Source organism: Raphanus sativus, chromosome 4, assembly GCF_000801105.2.
Source record: "Raphanus sativus cultivar WK10039 chromosome 4, ASM80110v3, whole genome shotgun sequence".
NCBI classification, from domain to species: Eukaryota; Viridiplantae; Streptophyta; class Magnoliopsida; order Brassicales; family Brassicaceae; genus Raphanus; species Raphanus sativus.
The window spans coordinates 25,005,537-25,031,351 of record NC_079514.1 but is presented as its reverse complement, the minus strand read 5'-3'; the positions used below and the strand labels follow the sequence as shown (position 1 = coordinate 25,031,351).

Below are 25,815 nucleotides of genomic sequence, written 5' to 3'. Positions count from 1 at the left end.
ATGTACATGCTCCAGGCTCCAGCAATCTGGCAGATCTCATAGTTTGTGAATTTGATCGAACACAAAATGCATGACTCAATCAGAAACAGAAAAGGAACAGAGAACCTAGATGACTAGAGAGAACATTCCTAAGTGTTATATACATGAAAATACCTAAGTGCCAAGAACATTCCTATAACTTAAAATAATAATAACAAGAACAAGTGGAAAATATATATATTACAATCACTTTCAATTAAGAATAAACTAAATACTCTTTTATTCTTCATTTTGTAGTTATGTTTTGCTTCCCTATAATTCCTCCAATAAATTATTTGATATGAAAGTGGTATGTAACTAAAGTAACAATTTGCTATAGAAGTATACTATTTCATTAATTTATAAAATACTATTTTCAAATAATATTTTAAAATGTTATGAGAAAAATTCCTGACAAATAATTGTTACTAAACAGAGTTCACAAGAGATATAATTAAAAAAAAAGTTCACAAGATATATAATAAGTTACGAACATAACAAGTAAAATTATTTATTATCATGAAAGAACATGATTTTAAATCATATAATATTTTAATTATTTTATATTATATTTTCAATGATTTAGCTTGGAGATAGATTAATTTATTATAATGAAAGAAATAATTTTTGTAAAAGTATTTTAAAACTTAAATATTCTTGAAATAAATTTAGTATTATTTATTTAAAATTTATATTTTTATTATGTCAAATTGAACTATAAATAATAGTAATATATAAATTATTACATTTTACGAATTATTTTTTACTAATTTTGTTTTCACTACAAAATAGGGAATAATGAAGGTTACTGTCATTTTAATTCAAACCAAAAAATATTTATTAAAAACAACAATATGACCTCAAATTCCTTTTTATTATTTGTCCATCTATAATATCATTTTCAGTTTATAATGATTTTAAATGGTTTTGAAATAATATAAATTTATATAAAATATTTTTTTATAACTTCCCGCCCGTAGGGCGGGCCGACCCTAGTATATATATATGAGGGATATTTCCGTTTTGTCACTTCATCTCTTTCTCCCAACAAAATCAGTTATTTAGTTTTCCCTTTCCATTTCTTTGTTCAGTTTCTTCGTTGTTTAACAGTTTCGAAGATGGAAATCAGCCAGAGATCAATAACCGTTAATCAATACACGGAGTTCTTCAACAAGCTTGAGATTGTCCACCAACAAGACGAGCAGGAACTGATCAACCTCGCGAGGGACGGATTGAACGAAGAGATCCGAGAAGGTTTGGAAACACCAGAATTTCCAACTCTTGAAGCCCTTTTTGAAGAGGCTAGCAAAGTCGAAGAGATTCTCGAGATGGAGAAAACCCCTACCCGAAAACGCAGTCGCAAAGCAGACAAGAAGGGGGAGCCGGAAGATGAGGATTTAACTTGGTGGCCTCAACGCGACTTGGCCAGTGAAGAGGATCAAGTCAGTGACGATTGGGGGTGGTATCATGGAGGTACCCGCATCAACGAGGACAAAGGAGATATGGGTGACAATATTCTTGTGTCTCAGCAGTTCATGATTGTTACGTTTTCAGCCTCGTGTGATTGTCAATCTAAGTGTTTAACTTGTTACTTGTATGTTAAGCTAAATGACACAAGCAACTTTAACGAGTTTCCGGCCTCTAGCGCGGTACGTCTCGTGGGAGAACTCTTGCTCCCAAACTCCACTAGATCATTAAAGAGTACAAGAACCAATCACTTATAGAACTGTGATGATTTAGAGATACACCAAGAATATACAATTAGTCTCAAGGTCTTTAAGCTAGAACAAATGAGCTCAACAATGTTCTCTTAGCTTATACTAATGTCTCTGTCTCTCTTGTGTAGCTTGACTCTTTTTCTGGCTTGATCTCTGGTGGCTGATGAAGAAGAACCGTAGTCTGCAGTAGACCTAACACATGTTATGTATGCCTTTAACCTAATGGACTTCGTCGACTAAGCCCATAGATTATTCACGCGTAACTTGTGCAAGCCGGCCCAACATTGAACAAGTCGGATGGGCTTTGACCCAAACCTCACAATTATGAACGAGTACCCAGACAAGGAAATCGAATCTGGCTGCAACGAGGATCTCAACTCCGGAGACGCGAATCTGGCTCCGACGAAAAAGAATGAGTCACGAAGACATGTTTAATGTCTACTGTTTTAATAAGTTTTTTAGTATGTTTAAAAACATAATACTTATTAGTAAGTTTTTAGTTTTTTAATATGTTTTTAATTTTATGTTTAATATATTTTAATTTTGTGATTAGTCTCTTTTTAATACAGTTTGAGAATCAGTATTGATCAAATTCGGTCCCTAAACCTTAAACCGGTTGCAAACTTCAAACCAGCCTAATAAATAATTCTCCATTAATCCAACGGAATACATTTATTCGAAAATAACAACACAAAACAGACGATAAACAGTGAAATATATTACGCAAGCTAGGTTTCACATAAGGTGTACGCACACATGTATAATATAAGTGTACACTAGATTCTTTACACCATAATCATATTTTTAAATATTATAAATAAGTTTTCACTTTCTGTTCTAAAATAGTAAAAGGACAACTAAACAAAGTCATACATATAGAAAATAATGGTTTCACACAAGGTGTACATAACTGTGGTATAAGGGTGTACACTAAATTCCGTACACGACAATCATTTCATGTGACACAATCGAATTGTACATATCGTGTTGAAAAACCCTTTTAAAGCATGTGAAAAAATGTTGCAACATATCCAAAATAACCTGCAGTTTTTGCAAGAACCTTCAAAATCGATGGTGTAATCATGGCCATAAAGGCACCTTGTTGACTTGATTACCTTGTCATCTGGAAATCTGAAAGATGCACCATATCTATTCATGTATGGCGCTCCAAATGATAACAATCGCCACTCTAGGTCTTCCTCCCATTTCAACTATCTCATCAGAGTGAAGATCATGGTGTTAGGCTGCGAACTGCTGAAACACTTTGCTGGCTTACTTGTCTTTGTCAAGACAAACATTGAATATGCTGACATCTAAAGTTGATAATCCATGCTTTGACACATTAGGTTCCAATATTTTAATATTCTCCTTAAGTCCTATGATCGGTGCTGCATGGAGACCTTCATAGTAGATTACGGTTGTGTTGCCAGCATTGATGCACTTAAGCAAAAACTTCTGAAACTGACCACCGTTGCTGATTTGACAGGATTCAAAGGTGACCATAAGATAAACATAGCACAACTTTAAGGCAGATGGTTCATGGACAAGTGTGTAACCGCGTTTCCCAGTCCGCAAGAAACCACCAAGATAGTAAAATGAATCCTCTCCAACAAGCTCGATGATTTTGCAAATAATGTCGTCGAGAGGATTTGGGAGTACTTGAGCTTCCATAGTATTAGGGTCACTTGGAAGAGTTTTTAATCTGTATTGACTAGGTATAGCACCGATTATACCAACTTAAATAGAGAAGTTCGTAAAGAATGACCGTGAGTTTAATACGAAAGTTATTGTCCCATCCACATTTTAAACGTACCATTCTCAGAGTAAGATTTATTGCATCCATGGTTTAACTTTTAAAAATAAACAAAATTGCATTAAATTTAATTAATTTTAGACTAATTTTAGACAAAGACTACCGAAAATGTATTAAATTGATACAAAAACAACCACACACGTTTTGTTAAACATAATGTTAAACATTTGAGTTTCCCACATGGTTAATAAGGTTCGGCATAAAGTTTCTTGCAAATATTGAACTCCTCACAAAGCCTAGTAACCCTGATGGGGTGTATCGGTTCAAACTCACGTAAGAATAGCCCAACCTATTGGATCATGAAGCACTGTCTGCACTTGTTCTTGCCCTTGCTCTTTTCAATGTGCCACAAATCCCAGTCAGATTCCAAACCAGGAGTGCATTGGCAACTGTAGAACGCAGGTATAACATTGGCCATCAAGTCGTCCCGCTTTGTAAGAAACATATCAATACGAGTCATACCCCATCCCCATCGATGTCCTCGAACAACTTTCCCAACACCTCTCGAGGAACTGCCTATTTAAACACGCCAAAGCCATGCCATCTTCCCAGTAAATCTGCCTTGTCATAGCGTAAGTATAAACGGCTTGCTCATACCATTCATCCGCCAAGCGCTTCATGTATGCAAGTCCTTCGACTTTAAGGTCAAAGGTGAAGAAATATTGAACCCCCTTCATGTAAAGTGTGCTGGGATTTTCCTCTGCGAAACATTTTCCAACAGATTTTGAGGGATCGCTATGCCCCATGGATACTCCAACAAATCGAAAAAATGAAAAATCTATGCCTCTCTGTTAATTCCTTGATCGACTTACAAGAAACCCTCAGTCCGTATAGATCTATGAAGGAATTACGTGCAACACGCTCAACCACTAACGTTTGAGTTTCTTCCAGCAGTGCTAAAATAGGGAAATATTCCATTTTTCCTGAACAATATGATGAGAGAGACAAAAGAAATTTCAAAGGAAATTGTTATAAATAGGGGATTAAAGTATAACAGTTGTGGAAAGGGTGCATAGATAGAGACGCCACAAATGTTTCATTTCGAACACGTTTATCCTAACCCTTTATCCTAACACGTTTCAACCAATATCATATACCGTTTTGATAGTTAAACAGGTTCCTAACCCCTAAACCGTGCACCTTAAACCCTAAAACCTAAACCCTAAACCCTAAACCCTAAACCCAAAACCCTGAAGCATACAATAACTCATACATAGTGATGCAACAATATACTAAGAAATACACAATATACAAAGAAACAATTTAAAAATTTCGAACTAATAAACATATCTCATTAAAGTGTGCATACATTGAGTTGCAGGTTGTCCTTTACAAATAGGAATAAGAAACACACTCAACACATTTATAAGCCTGCCAATGTTTGACCATCGTTGGCTACTTTTGCGTTTTGAATGAATTCCTCATAGGTATCCATCGTGTATTTTTTACGGAATATGTCTACCTTTTTGTCATCTATCTGCCCCATGTCCACATATTTACATCCCGCTACATGCATTTCAAGGAATTTAACCGCGCATGGTCCACAGTCGCCAGATCTTTCGTTGTAGTAAATATTGTTTGGGCACACCCACGTAATTCACCATCTTCAGGTGGAGTCCAAACGATCGGAGGCCAAAACTCAGCTATGACATAGAGAAATGAGCATAGTAGAGGACTCATGTGCTCGTTGACATCATGATCAGTCTCGTTATGAGGAATGTTGCGGTCCAAGATATCCACTTGTTTCGAACTCAAGTTGATCACAAGACCCACCTAATGATCTTTTCCTCACAGCATTGGGGCAAACACCCTGTCCACATCACGCTGTAGCTCCATCTTATCATTTCGACGCCGGCTTTTTCCAGTGATAAAGAAACTCACGACCCCCCCCCCAATCGTATTTCAATTTATCTGGTGCCTTCTCGAACTCTGTGAAACTTATTAAGATGCCCGAAATAGTGTAGTAGTCTACAAATCTGCACCTTTGCTTTAGGTACTTTCCTCCATGCCGCCTCCACAACATACTAATTAGCATGGCAATATACTGAGGAATATGTGCAAACAATCTAACATGAAATCGATTAAAAAAAGTAAATTATAACTACAAGTGTATAGCTGTAGCTTATGAATATCTCGGTGCTGACCCAATTTATTGGCCTTGCCAACGACAGGAAGAACTGATTTGAGACACGAATCCCAGAGACAATTATAAATTCGCTGCCATTTCAAAAAATAGAAAGTAAAGATTAAACATTTGCAATCCGCACAATATTTATAAGCAATAAACGTCTACAAATTTTTCAAAACAACTTACTGTTCAGGGTTCTCTCGAAGTATTTTTTCAAACTTCTTAAACTTCGCTTGCTCGGTGTCTGCTAAGGGGTTTCCTGCAGCTGTGGAAAAGTTTTTTCAGTCTCTTGTCTGGGGTGTACACTCCTCCAATCTTGGTTGACCGTTTCGGAATGCGCTTCCCCTGAACCTCCTCTCTTTTGGTTGAGCTTATTGGAATACAGTTCTCTTCTCCCTCATCTTTTTTTGTTGACCTAGTCGAATATCGACGATTTTACCCCTTCCAGCTTCTGGTGTGCACATTTCAGACATCAGAGCATCCTCTAGCGGTTTCTTGTAATCTTCAGAATTTGTAGGGGAGGCTTTACCCGCTTATGCGTCTGTCACATCCTGCATATGTGACAGACCATCCTGATCTGAAATAGTTCATAAAGCTAAAAAAACGCACCTCAAGCGGAAGGACTTAAGCTTTAGGTTTCACCCAAATGGTAATGACCAAATATTTGTTCTCCTCCAGAGGTTCCTTATCAACATGTTCACTCCCAGATTCCTTCTCAACCTCTTCTGCTAACAAGTTTAGCCCTGGCAAAGGAGCCTCATCTACTCTGTGTACCTGACAACGATCGGATATAGAAAATTCAAAGATTGCATTAATGAAACACTAAACATCAGATTACATTTGTGTGAGAATCTGTACACCTCAAACTACTTAGTGTTCACCTTTAATTTGACACTAGTATGTTGTATGTACACTTATAACAAAAGGACAACAAAAATGGCTGTACACCTCATCACGAAATGTCCACAATCACTTTTTCAGTACACTTAACGAAATTTATATATCCACCTAACGAACTGGTTCTGTACACCTCGTATAATATTTTTGTACACCTCAAAAACAATAGTTGTACACCTATCGAACTTAAGCTGTACACCTAACTAACGTGTGCTTTGCACCTAACTAACTTAACCTGTACACCTAACGAACTTAAGGTGTACACCTAACGAACTTAACCTGTATACTTAACTAAATTAAGCTGTACACCTAGCGAACTTTTGCTGTACACACACTACAAATTCATGGGTATATGATAACATTTTACCTCGCTCTCTTCCGAACTTTTGCTGTACACACACTAACTAACGTGTGCTTTGCACCTAACTAACTTAACCTGTACACCTAACGAACTTAAGGTGTACACCTAACGAACTTAACCTGTATACTTAACTAAATTAAGCTGTACACCTAGCGAACTTTTGCTGTACACACACTACAAATTCATGGGTATATGATAACATTTTACCTCGCTCTCTTCCGAAACCTTTGGTTTTGATGGCCTTGCTTCCACAGTTGGTGCATTACTGGGCGAGACTTCTGCACGTGTGGAAAATGTGGGTTCTTCTACAGTTTGTGCCCCACTCGGCAGTGCTGCTTCCAAGGATTAATCATGCATTGTCGTCTCATCAACGTCCAACCCATCGTGAATGCCCTTCTTGTGTTTCTTACACTTAGAGCCACCAATGTCAGTGTCATCAACACTGTTATATCGTCATTTTTTGGGTGATCCCTGCCACTGACATCATGAGGACTGTTGTTAGTGGGGGTTTTTTTGCTTTCGGCTTTGCTTTGCGGAACCGTCAATGAACCTCCCCTGCTATCTTGATGACCAAACCACGCGTTGGGATGAACCCAGCTAAAAATCTCATCCGGCAATGTTTCCAACTAGTATCTCAGCTCAACTCGAATCCAATCTTTCAACTCTTCGTCCCTAACTGTTACGTTTCCTGGTTCAGCCTGTTTACGAAGACCATGCCGCGGACGAAATGGACCATGCGGCGCCTGAATCGAACATCCAGGTTCATCAGTTGCTTTGCGAAACCGCCTACTCGGCTTTCGACACTCTTTTTTAACACCGGCCCCTTGAACATTTTCGGTGGGCTTCAGAGGGGATGCGATGAATCACCACCACTGAATTCTTTTGCTTTGAATTTGTGGCCTTCCCGCATTAGCCGAACTAAGTTAACAATTCTGGGTTGATTACTTCTTTCTTCCACTTTGGATCCCCTCCTTCATATGGGATTAAGAACGTGACAACAACCTAATAACACAAAACAAACATATCATAACTTCTCAACCTTTATTTTAAGGTGATTTTTGCAAATCAAATAAGACAACTGAATTGTACCTCAGCATCGGTTTCCACTTGAAGTATGTCTTCAAAGCTCATAAGTGTATTTGTTGAGTTGCATCCTTCAGGTTCAAACAACAAAGTTGTGGTCTTATTAGGTTCAGGAATTTTCCGAACCAATGCAGGGATGGCTTTGAAAGACAACAGTTGCAGCGCCAGGGGGAACCCATAACACGCTGATGTTTGTTGTTTCAAACGTTCGCGTATGTCCGCAAGGGATATACCCATTTCAGAAGGAGAAGCAGGTTCAGTGGGTGTCAATCTAGAAAAAGTACTGAGGAATGCCTCTCTCCCCCAAGGATATAGAAGAAACGATCTGGTGTCTTCCAGCATTTCGACGTAAGATGGCGTCAATCGAAGATGTTTGTTACCACAAACTAGCAGACTATCTACAAGCACAATGAGAGCTAGTGGCATACACTTCCACTGAGTAGACTTGGTTGTTCAAGCATTCCAAGAACTTGTGTTACTGTCACATCTAGATGTTCAGTTTCAAACAACTCTTTCCACATACGTCCAGTTGTCACATCGTCCAATGGTGGATCATTCCAATTTTTTCCACTTGAGGCTCACATTTCAAGCCCGTGATGTCACCAAATTCACGTGGGAAAATTGTAGTGGGTAATCTGCAAATAAGAACCATATCTTATATATGCGGAGCGTGACCAGTTGACGGCTGACGACAGAATGTACATGTTAGCAAAACAGGTAAGTGGAACAAAGCTCCGAACTGACTTCCTAGCAGACAATTCATTTATGGGCTGCCTCTAAACGACTTCACTAAGGATCCAATGATAATCGCCTTTGAATATATGTTCAGGCGAGGTTTACTAGGATAGCAATTACGTGCGAACAGTCTCTCCGGGACGATGTTTCCTCTTGGTCGGATTCTGTGCTGGATTCTGAAATACAATTCGCAATAGAGATGTTTCAACAAAGCCAGTTGAGTTTAGTTTCGCTGCCCAGTCGTAATTGACTTCCAGTTCTATATCAACATCTCTGCGACTTTTCCATAAACATGGCACAAACAAGGTAAAGAAAGGAAATACCTGCATAATGAGGTGCATGTTTAACATCTCGGCGACTTTGCCGGGGTTTTGCTGGTCTCTGGCCGCCGGATTGACTACGATTCATCCTCCTCGAGGGCGTTTGGCTACGCAATTGAGATACCATGACAGATCTTTGGTAATCGGTCGGGAATACAATTTAAAAAGGGTTTCAATTTCTCGAAAGAACCTTCAAGAACTTCACAAAGTCGCTCTCAAATCTGGGCACAGTCGAGAGTAAAAAGTGTATTGATTCTGGACACATGGTGCTATGTTCTTAAAGGAAAATTGAGCAAATTTACAATCACATAATTTTTGTTTTTTTGTTAAATTATTAAAAGAATTAATTAAATTCAAATTTTTAATTTTGTCATTTAAATTAGAGAATGACACAACTGTAATAACAACATCTCTGCGCGCCCTTTTGAGACATTTTGCATGTGCCGAAGAGTAAAAGTCGCCCAATTCTCCTATTAAAACTTGAAGTCGTCCAACTTACCAATTAGAAACTTAAAATTAGCCCAATTTGCCATTATTCAATAAATAAATGGATCAAATAAAATAACTGCGCGAATGAAAGAAATTAAATTAATGGAGGCAAATATATCATTTGATGTGGGGGCAATAAATGTTATCTGTAATAACTTACAATTAATTATTTCTCACTGGATCCAGCTAGACATGTCAATTAGGACCGAAACCCGCAGTCCGAACCTGCCTGGCCATAAAAATTACTGGGCTTGGGCTTAATTTTATAAGCCCAAAGAAATTGGGCTTTTCGGACTAAGCCCATCTGGGCTTTGGATATTTTGGGCTTAAACCCGTATAGGTTACGGCCAGCCCGAAAACCCGAAACTTTGTATTTTACTTTAAATATTATCATTCTTGCAATTAAAACTTTTATTAGTATTAAAATATTATTTTAATATTTTTATCTAAACTCAAATAAAAATTATAAAATTTGTTTTTTTTTTTCTCAAACGGCTATTCTATTACTCAAGCTTGAGGTGGTCTTGGGAATCAGACCGGAACATAACAAAATATAAAAGTTGTTAATGTACCTTATTGTTTGATCATTACAAATGTCATATTTTAAATTTTGCAAATGTAATTTCTTCTTTATAACATAGTTTTTTAAAATACAAATTCTGAAATGTTTGATCATGTTTATCATAAATTTTGTTCTCTTATATGTTTAGTTTAAATATATATTTGATTACTTAAATATTATTAAATTTGAATAGTTACAATATGTTTTTAAAGCATACGAAAAAGTAAAATATTTTTGCTAAAGAAAGAAAAGTTTAAAATCACTTTACATTTTTTTTAGAAAAAGGTTAAAACTGATTTTTTATGAAATTTGTATGTATTAAAACGCTAGAAATGAAAAGCCCAAAAAAACTTGAAAAGCCCTATAGCCCTATAAGGGTCGGGCTGAGCTTTAAATTCTAGGCCCAAAATATTTCCGGACCAAGCCGAGCCGGGCTCAAATATTTACAGGCTTAGTGGGTTTGGGCGGAGCCGGGCCGGACCAGCCCGAATTGACACCCCTAGATCCAGCTCCCCCCATCCCACATAAGGTAGATCCACCGCTGGATGGGAAGGAGTCCACTCCTTCAGAGCAATCCTCTGGACATGAGAGCTTTGATTACCTTACACCTTGGGACAGTCGTCTTCTCAAGGTTGTATCCAAGTACCTGAGGGAACATAGACACATCCTTCATTGGCCCCTCCATCTGCTTCAACACAAACTCAATCTTTCTACTTTGTCAACTCTACAGAATATTTAGACAAACAGGAAAGTTCTTGACCATCATCATGATTTCATCTATCGACCATTCCTCTGAAAACAATAATGTTTCTGAGTTTATCATCCTGTGACAAAGACTCTAAATAGTTTTGTCCACTTTCTTCCCCAATATTTTAGGAACTTGTGAGAGAATCTCAGTGAACTCAGAGGTTGAAGCTCCTCTAGACTGCAGAAACTGAAGCTTGGGAGCAAGGGACTTCTAAGCATCTTGAAGAAGCAATTGTGGGTTATCTGTGATGATGGTGGAGATCTGAGAATCTTTGAACCCATGACTTCTTAACAGATTCAGAACAGAATCTGAATTTCCCTTTGCCCTCGAAGCTGACTCTCCTGGAGATGGATTCTGCGATTTTTGTAGATAAACCCAATAAACTAATGACGTCTGAGATTGTTAAGTTGTTCTACCTTTTTGACCATCTTGAAGCAGCCTCACATCAGCAACCGTTGCACAAGACAAAGGAGATGCATTTTGAAAAAGGTTTACTGCATATATCAAATAAAGCCATTTATTTGATATATGAAGATATATCAAATATACATGAAAGAGATGAAGAAATTATACATTTTCTTCATCTCTTTCATTTGTTTCTCATTATTTTATTTTTGTCCTCTCATTATATAAAATAAAGTCATTTATTTGATATATGGAGATATACAATTAGTTAAATATATATAGTGGATGTCTGAATTGGCAAATTATACATTGACTGACGTTAATGGTCTGTGTCATGCACATTATAACCTGAACGGACGATTATATCCCTGTGTCAATTTTAAAAAATCAGTTAGGTACACTGTCGCTGCAGGAAGTAGAAAACCCCTCTCTTATCGGACACCCTCTCTCATCTGACATATTATCTCTCCTCTGCAATTCCTCATCTCCTCTAACGTTGTCTTTCTTCTTTTATCCATTTCTTTTCTTTTTGTATGATACATTTTTTTTCTTCATCTCTTTCATTTATTTCTCATTATTTTATTTTTGTCCTCTTACCCCCATTGTCGTTTTCCTTTGTTTCTTTTGTTTCTTTATTTCTTCTCTTTTTTCCTTTCTCTAAATATCTTCATTAGCTCTTCATTTTTTATTACACATAAAATTTTGGATGCTAATTTTGAAATTTTGGATGATAAAAGTCAAAAAATTAAGATACTTAATTGATTAGCAAGTTAAATGTTATATGTAGCGCGTCAAACAAATCAATAACATAATAACAATATTAATAATTTAGTATTATTTATTCATCTAATATATTATTTATATTGTAATAGATAAGTTAATAACTAAAATTTTAATTAACGAATAAAACAACAAATTTAACATTGAATAATCGTTACTGTAGGTTGTTAATAGTTAATATATCATTTAAAATATATAGTAGCTGTTAACATATGGATTAGCTGTTACTTATCATGTAGCACATATAATAAACATACATATTAATATTTGGTACATGATTTGTTAACTGTTACATAGTCTGATAGATTGATTGTTAAATAATTTATTATTTAGTATATGCTCTCCTAAATAATACATAATTTGATACAAAAATATATCAAAATATATAGTACGTTAAAAATAGTAATACACATTGATATATTTGCAGGATATTTATCATTTTCATATTTAGTTAAAGGAAATTTTATACTACACAAAACAAATAGTATCTTAATGAATAACAAAGGACTTAATTGATAAAGGTAAAAGAAAAATTATAGCATATTCTGTGACTCATAATTTGAACTTTGAGCTTGGGTCTAGTTCTAAGAGCAAGCATTGCCTATGCTTGACACCAATACTGATGAAGATGGGCATGAGAACAACCATTGCCTATGCTGAATATACAAAGAAAACATGTATTAAGTAATAAAATATGTATCATCTAATAAATTATGTATCAATCAAAATGAAACAGCTAACAAACTATATATCATATAACCAACCATTTATCTACTAACAATACCTATTTGGAAACATTTTATATCATCAAATTCTAAATGGCGATATAAAACTAAAATAACATCTAACAATATATTTATCTCAAACAGTGACATAAAACAGTAGATTCACTAGACCATGAATAATATCGGATAACAAGTAAAATGTTTGCTAAAATAAATGTGAATCATATAAAAACATCTTTTCTCCAGTGGTATGAAGAAGTCTCGTCAAAAGAGTTACAAGACTGGAAGAACCGCCCTTCTTCGAGTAAAGGACTGTCGTCGTCGAAATTCCCCACCAAATCTGGCATGGAGATAACGATAAGGTTAAGAGAAATTTTGTTGGGCGCGTGTATGCCATTTCCATACTCCGACCGTGTTACAAAATAATATAGTTAATTAAATTAATATGTACATGTTAAATACAAAGTGTGTCAGCATGACATGCTGCTATTTATCCATTTTTCTTCGAGATCTCATCTTTGAAACTATTTTTCGGAACTTTAAATCTTCTCCTTACTCTTCCTTTGGTATAGAAAAATGTGTCGTCTAACAAAATATGTACCGGATAATAAATCAGGTATCGGATAATATGACTATTAACAAATAATGTAATAAAATAACTTCATGTATCAAAAATGTACAAGTTGACATACCATTTAACAAATCAGTTATCATCTACGCAAACCATGTGAAAAATAATGACAATTTTTTTGTGACGTCATATCAAATATTTATCAATTCCTAGGTATCAAATTATATACCGGGCAATGAATCATTTATCAGATAACATACAATTTATCAAACAACGTATTAACTCACACACCATGTATCAACCCATTTGGCAGCTATCAAACCAAATATCAAACAATGTACAAATTGACAAGCCATTTATTAGCTAATCATACCATGTATCAATTTAGGAGAAGTATTTTGTAACATCAAACCGACCATTTATCAGTTTTTTTGTATTAAACTATGTATTAGCTAACAAAATATGAAGTATGTAACAAAATATTTATCAAATAAAATATGATCTATCAGATAATGGATTAATCCAAAAACGTTTATCAACCAATTTATCAGCTAACAAACTCTGAATCAAATAATGTATAAGTTGTAACAACAAACAAAATATGTATCAACCAATTTATCAGCACATAGATTTGGTAAAAAAAACTAATTTTAAGCATAGCGAAGAAATTTCTACGTATATAAGTTCATAGTGGAAATTATGTTGGTTTCACAACTAATTTATGAATTCCTGTAGGGAGATTAATTGAGGTTATTGGTGAAAGAGGAACTCATAAGCTTGGCATTTGTTCGAAACAAAAACAAAATATGTATTCCAAAGAGTAAAAATCAAGATTAATTTTGCATAACTGAGTAAATGTTGTGAGAGATAATGAACATTATACCTTATTTGTATGTCACCGATTGAAGAGATTTTTGTTTTCGTGGTGTCGTTGAAATCATCTGATATTGTTGGATCTCTATGAAGATTTAAAATCATAAATGAGATTGATAGTGAAAATTCAGAGTGTGTAGATTGCTAGAACTTGATATGATAATTAGAAACTGAAATTAATAAAAAAATAATTATTAAATCCGTAAGTAAAGGAAGAGGAAAGGAAAGAAGAAAAGAAGATGAAAAATAAAGAGAATGGATGAGAAAGCTTTGCACAGAAAAAAGGATGAGAAAGCTTTAGGAGAGGTAAAAGAATACAGCTCCACTTTATGACACTGTCTGAATCAATATCGCTTTCAAATCCACTATGCTGACCTAGGTATCAGTCTATACATCACATGAATAGTGTAGACCATAGGGGTAATATCGACACAAAAATGTTTTCTCTAAAGGGATGGTATATCTCCAATTATGTTCAATTGTATGCCTATGCATGCCAATTAAACAATTTGAATTTTGGTATATCTCCAATGGTATCTCTCAAGATTTAAATTTTGGTTTTTGTAAAAACTATTTTATTTGTCAATCAATATTTTTAGATTTCCTAAAATTTAGGGAAACTAGTTTTTCAACATTTTAGCCATTTTATGAAGGAAAAACCAAAAACCAACTATTGTGGTCTTCTTTCTTTTTGTATAAAGGGCTATATTTTGATTAATTAAAAATAATTAAATAAATATTCATAAAGATAAAAGTTTCTCTACAGTTTTTTTGTACAAAAGATATCCTTTAAACAATAATGTGGAATTATTTACTTCTGTTTCATATGTGTACAATAAACTAAGATATTTATTTATAGTTTTTATCAACAGTTTCAAAATTTTGGTTAGATTTAATTTTTATAATCTATAGATATTTATTAATATTCTAGTATAATATAATTTTCTTAAAATATATAATAATTAAAAATATATTAATGTATTTTTATATTTTTAATAACAATCACTATATTTTGATAAATTTTAATGGTGATTTTTAAATATTTTAATTCTATTTTGGTTCTATTGTTTAAAAAATGTATTTAGTTATTTCAAAAACAAAAAACCTAAACCAGTACAGCAAAAATTAAAATCTAAAACTAAAACTAAAACCAAAACCAAAAGCGGAAACAAGATATCCAGTGAAGATAGCCATCAATTTAGCCATAAGCTTCTTATGATCACCATCATGCTTCATTACATACCTTTCTAAAAACATATCACTGGTACATACCAATACAGAACCAATTATAGGAATTTCACTCCAGCAATCCTTGGAATAGTCCTCTTCTTCAAACTGTAATCAAGTACTGAAGGGTTCGAGACTACAACCCTTTACTGTCTAATTCATCTCCTTCATCAGAAACTCAGTCTTCTTGTTTACCATCTCTTCAGAGTTATTAAGACACTGAGGATGGCACACTTAGTGTGGGGTCTCCAAAAATTTTAGTTTTCGTTCACGAAACTCAGTCTTGTTTTTCCCCAAACAATGCAGAAAAAACTATGTTGGTATTTTTCCATGAAGTATCAAAGAGAAACATAAGAGAATGAATCAGGAAAATTTCCATGATCAATCTCAAAGCTTCTTCAAATCAATTCGTCGAATATGACTTACATAAATCAAATGCAACAAAACCGTTAAGAACAATATTTGGGAGGGGGTAAACCTTAAATAAGTATATTAGACCTTTCATGGACCTTATGCGAGCCTTATATGAGCTTTATATGAGTTTATTGGATTAAGGATGATTTGGTGGAATCTTGACATTACACTTTGGAAATATATGCAATAAATGAATTGCAAAACAGAGAAAAATTGTGAGTCTTAGTTTGGTTTTCAAATTTATTGAACCAATTCCGTCTGATGTGATCGTGAGCAACTCTTCATCATATTGCAAAACTCTTGATAGTTGATACTTCCATCCTTGTAAAAAAAAACATGAATCAAAACCTTACGCCAATTACTAAATTAATCAAACTATGTTGGTATTTACTACTTTAATTATAAAATACAACTTACGTTATCCGCATCAACATCAGAGATAATCTCCTTGATCATGGAATCATCTCCCATATTATATTCTTTCATAGCAGTTTCCAATTCTTGTCTTGTAATAAACCTATCAGCACACATTTATCTGGTTATTGATCCGTTTTAGTTCTGGTTTATATGTGGTCCATATCGGTTTTCAAACGTACCCACTATTATCTTTATCGAAGTGTTGAAAAGCTTTGAACAGATCCTCCTCTCTTTCAACTCTGTACCGGTTCATTGTAGCAGAGATGAACTCAATGTAATCAATCGTACCATTCCCATCGACATCAGCCTAAACATAATACATTAACAAAGTAGTAAATACTGGTTTAATTCAAGGAAAAATTACAGAATGTCATGCCTTACATCTTCCAAGATCTGCTTAACTTCGGTTTCAGTTAACCTTGAACCAAGTTTTTCTAGTCCGGTTTTTAATTCAGCGTACGTGATTGTACCGCTCTTATCAGTATCCATGTTTGCAAACATCGTCTTGAGACCCTTTAGTTCCTCTTCTTTGAGATTTTGCGCGATAAACTAAAACCAAACTGTACCAATCAATCAAACCGATCTAGTATTCACCACTAAACCAAACCCTCGAGAATACTTACTTTCAATGCAAGCTTCTTAAGCTTGTTCATAGCTCGAAGTTGCTTCATCCTCGACAAAACTGCACTATCAATCGGTTTATCAGAAGCTTCTCCACCTTCTCGTATCCATGGATGTTCTAGATAAAGAAAAACAAAAATTGGTTCAGTTTCCTCAATTCCAAACATTAAACCGAAGAAAATAAAGTATACTAGTAACCTTACCTAGGACTTGAGCTGCAGTATACCGACTCTTTGGATCACTATTTAACATGTTCATCACCAAATCTTTAGCACTCTCAGAGATCGATGGCCATGGTTTTGACTTAAAATCAATCTCTCCTCTCAAGATCTCCTCAAATATCCCCTTATCAGTCTCTACACACAAGAAAACAATATCAGTAAACATGAGAATTACAAAACAAAACCAAGTGACCCGGTTAAAGATTACCGGCCCAAAACGGAGGAGTTCCACAGAGAAGTATGTAGAGAATAACTCCAGCACTCCAAATATCAATTTCTTTTCCATAGTATCTTTTCAAAACCTCTGGTGCAACATAATATGCACTTCCTACAATGTCTTTGTACACTTTTCCTAGAAAAAAATAAAGACAGTATAACAATTCTTGGATTGCAAGAAGTATATAGATAGTTTCTTGCTTTTCAAGAAATTAATTTTATCAATTTATGATTAGAACATTGCTGATGTTTGTTAAGTGTACCTTCTTCGATGAACACCGAAACACCAAAATCAGTAGCCTTAAGCATTGCGGACGCTTCATCTTTACCAGATAATAAGAAGTTTTCGGGTTTTAGATCGCGATGAATCACACCCATGAAATGGCAAATCTCTACAGCTTTAACCACACATCTTATGATCTCTGCGGCTGCCTTTTCTGAGTAATGTCCTCTTTTACTAATCTTATCAAAGAGTTCACCGCCTTCACAAAGCTCCATAACAAGATGCACACTTTGTCTGTCTTCATAAGCTCCTTTGATCTCCACAATATTTGGTTGCCCTGACAAATACTGCATTATCTGTATCTCCCTTCTTACATCTTCTCTGTCCTGTAATATAATTTCCCAAAAATATTAACCAAATTAACTAGATTTGAGTGTTAATTAGGTTCTTACCTGAGTTCTGATGAGTTTTCTCTTTAAGATGGATTTACAAGCGAAGTTCTTGCCTGATGAGATCTCTGTACATAGATACGTTATACCAAAATGGCCACGACCCAATTCGCCACCAAGACTGTACATTTCCTTAACGTCTTCAAATGGTTTTCCTAAGATCGGTTCTGGTTGGAGCATTAGCTTTTGTTGTTCTTGAGGCTGAGGAATCGGAAGAGGAAGCGGGAGTTTATGAGGCTGCACCACGATCTGGATATTGGCTCTTGGAACAGTTTGTCTTTGACGAAGTGGTTGTTTTTGAGTTCCTTCTCCGCTCTGGAACTCTGTGTTTTCTTGCCCATTGTTGTCTGGTATTGGTTTCTTGAGCTTCTTCTTAAAATTGATGCAGAGACATGCCATATTCCTGGTGTATTGAAGAAATAATTTTTAGGACGACGTGAGAAAACTTGATGTGTTTAAAGTACGTTTCCAATTCATAACGACACTTAAGCACGTTAGTGAATTTGTTTCAAGTCTTGCATATTTTGTTTTCTATAGTTCTTAGAAGTCAAATGTGTGATAAAATTTGGAACAACCTATTGTATTATTATTTATATATTTTTGGACAAATTGGAGGGAAATGCCGTTTTATTGTTTAACAAAACTATGTTACAGCTATTTTGGGAATCTTTGAAATTTCCTACTGAAACTAAAAATGTGATGCGCGTTGTAAGTGGCAGGCATGTTATTATATGTGATGAATTCATTAAGAGAAGTAAATGGCTGATAAAAATGTAGTTATTATTCCCAAACATGAGTAATTTTATCTTCAGTATATGTAAAGTATATACAACTAGAAGCTTACAGAGATTATTTTGAAGTTTTTCTGTAACAGCATAATGAACCGGCGTTTAAAAAAGACTTTGAAGTTTTTGTATCGTCTTATGCAAAGAGAGGAATAGCCAACTATTTGTTTGTATAAAAATTGAAGTGACGTACCTCTTTCAAGCTAGAATCATGTATGCATATTTCTTTCGATTTACATTTGGATTCCATGTTTTTTTTCTGAACAACTTGGATTCCATGTTATGGGAAGTAACACAAAAAGAAACGTAAAAAACAACAATTGTGACCAACACGTCTTCAAATAAAAGTATTAAACCAATTTTAATTTATTTGTATTGTCATGACAACCAAATCTGCAGTTTCAAATTAAAATATAAACTAATTAGTACAAACTGTGATTTAAAAAAAACTATAAATAATAGAGAAATTACCTATAATAACTTACATCTTTTGCCTAATGACTAGAGTAACACACAGAAAAATAAATAAAGAGAAATACAAAGAAAAGTCTAAATTACCCCAATCACATAAATGAATTAAATCAAAACTATAAATTTTTAAATAAAAATTTCATTAATTTAAAATTCTAGAAAGGGAAGATCTTTCAGAAAATAAAATCATTCCCCGGGAAAACCCATTCCCGTAAGTCGTAACCCATGAACCCTAAATCCCCTAATTTCTCAACTCCCTCAACTTCACATGATTTCTCCTTGATTCGATCTTTTTTGCACTTTCTTCACACAGCGTAAGCGTATCCAAGCTCACTGTTCGTCGATTCATTACTGAATGGAAGAAGAAGGGGAAGCAGATAACATGTCTGCGATTGTTTGCAACGGAAAGAGATCTCTGTTCGAGGCTTCTTCTCCTCCCTCTCCAAGAAACTCTGTTCTTTTTCACCTCTGTTTCTTCCCCTCTATTCTTCTCGATCACCTTGCCCCCATTTTCCCCGACCTGGATACTCACGTGAGCTTAATTTTTGATCCTGAAAGTTTCAAACTTTGTTGTTGGGTATTTGCAAGAATGTAACTTTTCGTGAGTTCTGTAAGTTTAGATTCTTGAGCGAGCAATCAACGAATGTGGAGAGGATCTTGATTCTCCTGGTGCTGGCGCAGCGAAGCAACACCTCGTGCTGGTGCAGATGCAGCGAAGAAAAGCAGTCTCCAACAGGAGAAACTTGATGCTGAGACAGCAGTTAGAAGCTATTATCCAGGAGGATAGTTTACTCAAACGAGCTGTGGTGACACAGCAGAAGCGACAGAGAGAGACCAAAGATTAGAGTCAGGAGTTGCAGGGTTTGAGGCAGATGGTTACTCAATACTAGAAAGAGCTGAGAATTCTGTAGGTGAACAACTATGCTCTCGCTCTTCATCTGAAATAAGCACTGCAGAAACAATAGTTCCATCCCTGGCCGGTACCATCCAGAGTTGTTCTAATGTCTTTCTCAGAGGAATGCTCAGGCCTCTATCTGATTTTTGTTTATACTGTTTGCTTTATATTTCTTCTAATGTCTTTCTCAGAGGAATGCTCAAGTGTATTTTATACCAAAAAGATTAAACTGAACTCCATAATATTACTCACTTTCAGTTCCATAAAACGTACATATACTCTTAATTACCAACAATGAAATTCACATAAGAGGACACCACAAATAAGAAATCAGCAAAGGAAGTAAGAAATGATGTTTTATGAGAGGAGAATTATTCAGCCAAGAAACAATATTTACATGGAACAGGTTAAAGTCTCTGATCACACATCTCATTGGGCATAACAAAATAAAAGTATTCAGTGGTGGCAGATCGTTAGAGAATCTCAATTTTGAAAAAAAGAACAGTGGAACGAATCATATTTCTATTATAGAATTTCTCTATTTAGATAGTAAAATATTGAAATACGTTAAAGATGGTCTACAAGTAACTAAACATGAATCTGTTACTACATATAACTCGTAAAGGTCTGCAATAATGTACATAAAAACATGCTATGACATAGAGTTAGTTTTGTTATTAATTTATAAGTCTGCTATGAAGTATATCTATTGGAAAAGTTTACCGTTTGTAAACAAAGAAAATATAAGTCTGTTACGAAGTATATTTATTTGAAAAGTTTGCCATTTGTAAACAAAAAAAAGTATAAGTCTGCTAAAATGAAATAATCTGCCAAACTATTAAAAAGTCTACGAGAATTTTTTTCGTTTGCTTTGAGAAAGTCTTCCACATATTAAAAACTTGCTATCATACAACAAAAATCTGCCATATAAAACCTGCCAACTGAAAAGAAATCTTTCAACGTAAATAAGTCTACTGTAATCTATGGTGGACTTATTTTTGAAAGTATTTAATGATATTAAATCTGTTTTGATAAGTTTGCGGTAGATAATAAATTTGCCAGAGACCAAAAAAACTGTTATCTCATATAGCAGATTTTTATTGGCAAACTTATTTATCTTTAGCAGACTTTTGATGACATGGCAAAATAATAATAATGGCATTTTTGGTAAATATGTTTTTTGTTAACAAAGAGATAAAGGATATTATAGGTATGAAAAATAGTCTAGTAATTAAAAAAAGATATAAGTTAATCTAGTAATAAAAACATTATTTAGTGTTATTTGAGTAATCTTCCCATAATAATATTTAAAAATGAAATATAATATATAGCATTAGCTTTGTTGAAACTTGAGGTGACAAAATATATAATAACCGAACACCATTGTCGCTTTGTAAATATATTATTCCGCTTCTGTTTGTGTTACTTCCCATATATTATAGAGAATGATGTTCCATGAAAACGCCTACCTGTCTTCTAGCCCGATGCTTACTAGGGTAATACTGCCATTATGAAGCCCTCTTAACCTGTAAGGCAACTTCTTCATCTTCTCTTGGCTGGCGTGGTATCCTTATCGGAAGAGACCTCGTGGTAAAACAGCTGGGATGGATGGTAGGATCAGGCAACTCCATTGATGTATGGACAGACCATGGCTTTCTCATTCAGAAAAGCTAAGCCCATATGGTCTTCCTCCAGAATACCTACAAGATCTTAAAGTCTCAGACCTCTCCTTACCAGAGACAAAACAATGGGACCAGAAAAAACTTGATCGATTCCTACCTTTCCATAAAGAGCAGATTTTGAAGATTAAAGTCAGTGCCAGAGGAGTACCCGATGAATTGGTGTGGTTAAAGAACTCCTCTGGTGATTACTCAACTCCCTATGGATACCTCATTCTTAATGAAGAACTGATGCAACCAGTTCTTCCTGATCCTACAAAAATAATAGACTTGTTAGGTAATGTGTGGAACCTGAAAACATCTGAAAAGATTAAATTTTTCATTTAGAAATCCCTATAGGGTGCTTTACCTGTATGAGAACATTTTGAAATCAAACAAATCCCTCTCACCAGTCTGTGCCCTAGATGTAATGCGGAAGAGACAATCACCCATGTTCTATATAGCTGCTCGTATGCTATGGAAGTATGGAAGTTAGCCCATTATAGTGTTGCCTTTCCAACTAGCTTTGGTGAATACTGTTATAGCAGGGTTTGAGCTAGTCAGAAAGAACCCATCTCACCCACCGACAGGACTAGCTGCTGGAACCCTCTCAGCTGGATCCTCTGGTCTATTTGGCTAGCAAGACACCAATTAATCTTTCAACAAAGAGAATTCTCACCGGAAGAGACTATTGTGAAAGCTCTCTCAGACGGGAGAGAATGGATGTTCTCCCAGACCCAATCACCGAAATCTCGAACCAAACCCTTCATGACCATTCCATGTCTCTGTTTTCGCAGATGCAGCTTGGAACCCATTGTCTGGATGCGCACGAATTGATTGGATCATTGATGATATGGTATCATCGACACAACATTCAGGACTACATCTAATGGCGGAAGCCATGGCTGTTCGAGAAGCCATAAACTTTACCCTCAATTGTGGAATTGTATCACTGGTGGTATTCTCCGACTCTCGATCTCTGGTTGGATTGGTCTAGAACAAGGCAGTGAGTCTGGAAATCTATAGAATCTTCCACGACATCTATCAGCTATCTCTGTTGGGGAAAAATATCCAGACATAAGTTTTCTCCAGCTTCCGGATAGGTCCTCGACTTCCAGACCCTTGCTCAAGTAGATACCAGGGACCGACCCCTGCCTTAGATCCGACCCCTAGATTGGACCGACCTCTTGGAGCAAAATAGAAGCTTTCTACCTAAGGGGAAACTTCCACTTTTCTGATTATGGAAGAGTTCTATTATTTGAAGCCGACATCTACAACTATAAAAGGGGAGCCCAAACCCTAGAATGAGGGATCGAAAATTCGAGACTTAGAGATTAGAGTTTAGGCGACTAGAACTAGGGTTCATACACCATCAAACATTGTAGTCCCAATCAATAACTCAATAACATATCTTTGTTCTCGATTTACAACTCTTACAAACAAATTCTCTAGTGTTCCGTAGCACTTAAACGATCCTACACAAAAATACCCTAACAGTTTGGCGCTAGAAGGAGGGGAGTGATCCAACTACGTGACGATGACACTAGAGGACGATACTAACCAGACGGAGATGACTCCGAGAGAGATTGAGCTCCTCAACAAGCTCGAGTTTCTTCAGAGTCAGGTTACCGATCTTCACAAAGCTCGGGAGAAAACATCCGGAGGTCCTGAACTTCTCCTCGAAGTTCAAACCCTAAAAGACCAAGAGAACCATGGAGAGCACTCCACACAACTACAGCAAAGCGCCGAGAAGCTAGACGCCATAAAGGCGGAGAATCTTGTCCTTCGACAAGAGAACCATACCCTCGGTGAAGTTAGCAACAAGCGAAAGCGGTTCCGGACTAGGGTACGACCCATGGCTTCACTCTACACTCCGCGCGACAGTGAAAAGGTACCTCGTCGACCCGCCTCAACCGAAGACGAACCCGAAAGCCGAGGAGCCGCGAACGATGGGACCCAATTACAAGTAGATCGTGATTCCGATACGGAGGACGAAGAGTATTCACCTGATGATCCTTGGATCTCAGATCCGGCCCTAGCAGCCTACTTATAAATAGTGGTCTCCGAAAGGTTCAGCACCATTCAATCTATGGTAGAAAGGCTCCCAGGGGCAGCTCCTCCTATTCGAAGAAGTAATCAGGGGTCCTATTCCGATACACCTTTCGTGGAAGAGATTGCTTCGGTGGAGATGCCGTGAAAGTTCTCTTTCCCGAGCATAAAGATGTATGAAGGTACTGGGGATCCCAACAATCATATTGCTCAGTACAAGCAACGCATGCTAGCAGTAGCAATCCCTCGGGATGCACGGGAAGCTACCATGTGCAAAGGATTCAGATCAACCTTGACCGGCCCTGCTCTCCAGTGGTATATCAACATGCCTACCAAATCCATCAAATCCTTTGCAGCCCTTAGCGATAAGTTCGTAGAGCAGTTTGCTAGCAGCCGTGACCTAGAGAAGAACTCAGATGATCTCTATGAGATCCTCCAGCATAGGAATGAGCCCCTTCGTTCTTACATAGCTCGCTTCAACCAAGAGAAGGTGGCTATCCCTGGGTGCAACGCTGATACGACTATCTCAGCCTTTAAGAGGGGTCTATTTCCTGAGGGAGATCTTTACAAGGAGCTGATCAAATACAAGTGCAGGATTATGGAAGACGTACTGTGTCGTGCTTGGGCTCAAGTAAGATGGGAAGAAGACGTTGCTAGTAGGGCCAAAGCCGGTCCGAAGTATAATCAGAAGTCATCAAAGCCTACAAGGAGTGACCGCGACGAGCCGTCTCACTCTAAGTCCGCTAGGGAGACTAATAACCCGAACAGGGGCAAGTATCAGCATCGACCTTTGTCTAGACCCGAAGGGATGATGGTATCTACTTGGCCTGACATCTCCCATCTTGCGATATCCAAACCGAAACTGATCGGTGTCTTACGACAAATGGGTCCTCAAGTCAAGTGGCCTCCTAAGATGAAGGCCGCAGAGGCTAATCGAAACCCCAAGCGATGGTGCGAGTTCCATAGTGACCATGGTCATACTACGGAGGATTGCATAGCCCTGAAGATGGAAGTCGCCGAGCTCCTCAAGAAAGGCTACCTACAGGATTTCCTCTCGGATAAAGCCAAGAACCTTCTAAATAAAGAAGGTCCCGATCTCCTTATCGAGGCAGCTCCTGCATTGCCACCACAGCAAGACCGGGTGATCCATGTCATCACAGGCTGATCAGAGGTAAGCGGAATTAGCAGTGCCGCAGCCAAGAGAAGTACTCGCAATGCCAGGAATGGCCAAGAGGCCGAGGGTCCCAAGCGCCTACTCCTTGGAACAGATGAGATCAGTTTCACTGCAAGGGAGCAAGAGGAGGTCCTCACCCCTCATCATGACGCTCTCGTCATTTCACTTACCATAGCAAACCGTTTGATCAAGCGAATACTGGTAGATAATGGGAGCTCCAGCAACATAATCTTCCATTCGGCCTTCGCCGACCTGGGTTTGGAACCTACAGCTCTAACCATAAAGGCAACTCCCCTCGTAGGCTTCAGTGGAGAAGTCAAACAAACCTTAGGAGAGGTCCTTCTTCCCGTGTATGCCGAAGGGGTAAACCAAGCCACGAAGTTCCTGGTCGTCGACTGCCCCTCATCATACAACGTGATATTGGGAAGGCCTTGATCCATGACATGGGAGCCGTACCTTCAACTTTGCACCAGCTGGTCAAGTTCCCAACCCCTTGGGGCATCAAAGCGGTCAAGGGAGATCAAGAGAATGCTAGGTCTTGCTATCGGACTACCCTTAAGGGAAAGACTCAGGTCTTATAGCAATTACAGAAGACGCTTCCGGCCCCACATACCGAAGAGCCGGAAGTGGAAGAAATGGATGAGGTCCCGCTCACGGAAGGGAACTCGAGCCGAAACTTAAAGATAGGCTCCAAGCTTCTAGAAGGCTTGAGAAGGAGACTGGTCGATTTCCTAAGGTCCAACTCCGATTGCTTTGCCTGGTCTCATGA

At 36.7% G+C, this 25,815-nt stretch overlaps 3 protein-coding genes across 3 annotated transcripts; 2 read left to right on the top strand and 1 right to left on the bottom strand.

Moving 5' to 3' along the window:
* Positions 1–16,107: 16,107 nt before the first annotated feature.
* LOC108828915 (calcium-dependent protein kinase 19) lies at positions 16,108–18,413 on the bottom strand. The gene is made up of 9 exons (XM_018602571.1): positions 18,018–18,413; positions 17,606–17,951; positions 17,335–17,478; positions 17,109–17,261; positions 16,908–17,023; positions 16,666–16,833; positions 16,464–16,591; positions 16,285–16,384; positions 16,108–16,188 (listed from the first exon to the last, which is right to left on the bottom strand). Exons 1-9 carry the CDS (start codon positions 18,411–18,413, stop codon positions 16,108–16,110), a joined length of 1,632 nt encoding a protein of 543 aa, XP_018458073.1.
* A 1,006-nt stretch (positions 18,414–19,419) lies between these two features.
* LOC108828910 (uncharacterized) lies at positions 19,420–20,416 on the top strand. Its single transcript, XM_018602567.2, has 2 exons — positions 19,420–19,802; positions 19,891–20,416. Exons 1-2 carry the CDS (start codon positions 19,626–19,628, stop codon positions 20,113–20,115), a joined length of 402 nt encoding a protein of 133 aa, XP_018458069.1. The 5' UTR covers positions 19,420–19,625; the 3' UTR covers positions 20,116–20,416.
* A 3,724-nt stretch (positions 20,417–24,140) lies between these two features.
* Positions 24,141–25,037, top strand: LOC130511229 (uncharacterized). The gene has a single exon (XM_057008126.1). The coding sequence runs from the start codon at positions 24,141–24,143 to the stop codon at positions 25,035–25,037; it is 897 nt and encodes a 298-aa protein (XP_056864106.1).
* Positions 25,038–25,815: the final 778 nt, after the last annotated feature.

Excerpts from the sequence above, each read along its gene's own strand:
- LOC108828915 (XM_018602571.1), bottom strand. The coding sequence starts at position 18,413 with ATGGCATGTCTCTGCATCAATTTTAAGAAGAAGCTCAAGAAACCAATA. Across the intron at positions 17,262-17,334 it reads AACTCCTCCGTTTTGGGCCG|AGACTGATAAGGGGATATTT; the intron begins GTAATCTTTAAC and ends TCTTGTGTGTAG. Across the intron at positions 16,592-16,665 it reads TTAAGCAGATCTTGGAAGAT|GCTGATGTCGATGGGAATGG; the intron begins GTAAGGCATGAC and ends TATTATGTTTAG.
- LOC108828910 (XM_018602567.2), top strand. The coding sequence starts at position 19,626 with ATGGAAGAAGAAGGGGAAGCAGATAACATGTCTGCGATTGTTTGCAAC. Across the intron at positions 19,803-19,890 it reads TCCCCGACCTGGATACTCAC|ATTCTTGAGCGAGCAATCAA; the intron begins GTGAGCTTAATT and ends CTGTAAGTTTAG.
- LOC130511229 (XM_057008126.1), top strand. The coding sequence starts at position 24,141 with ATGTGCAAAGGATTCAGATCAACCTTGACCGGCCCTGCTCTCCAGTGG.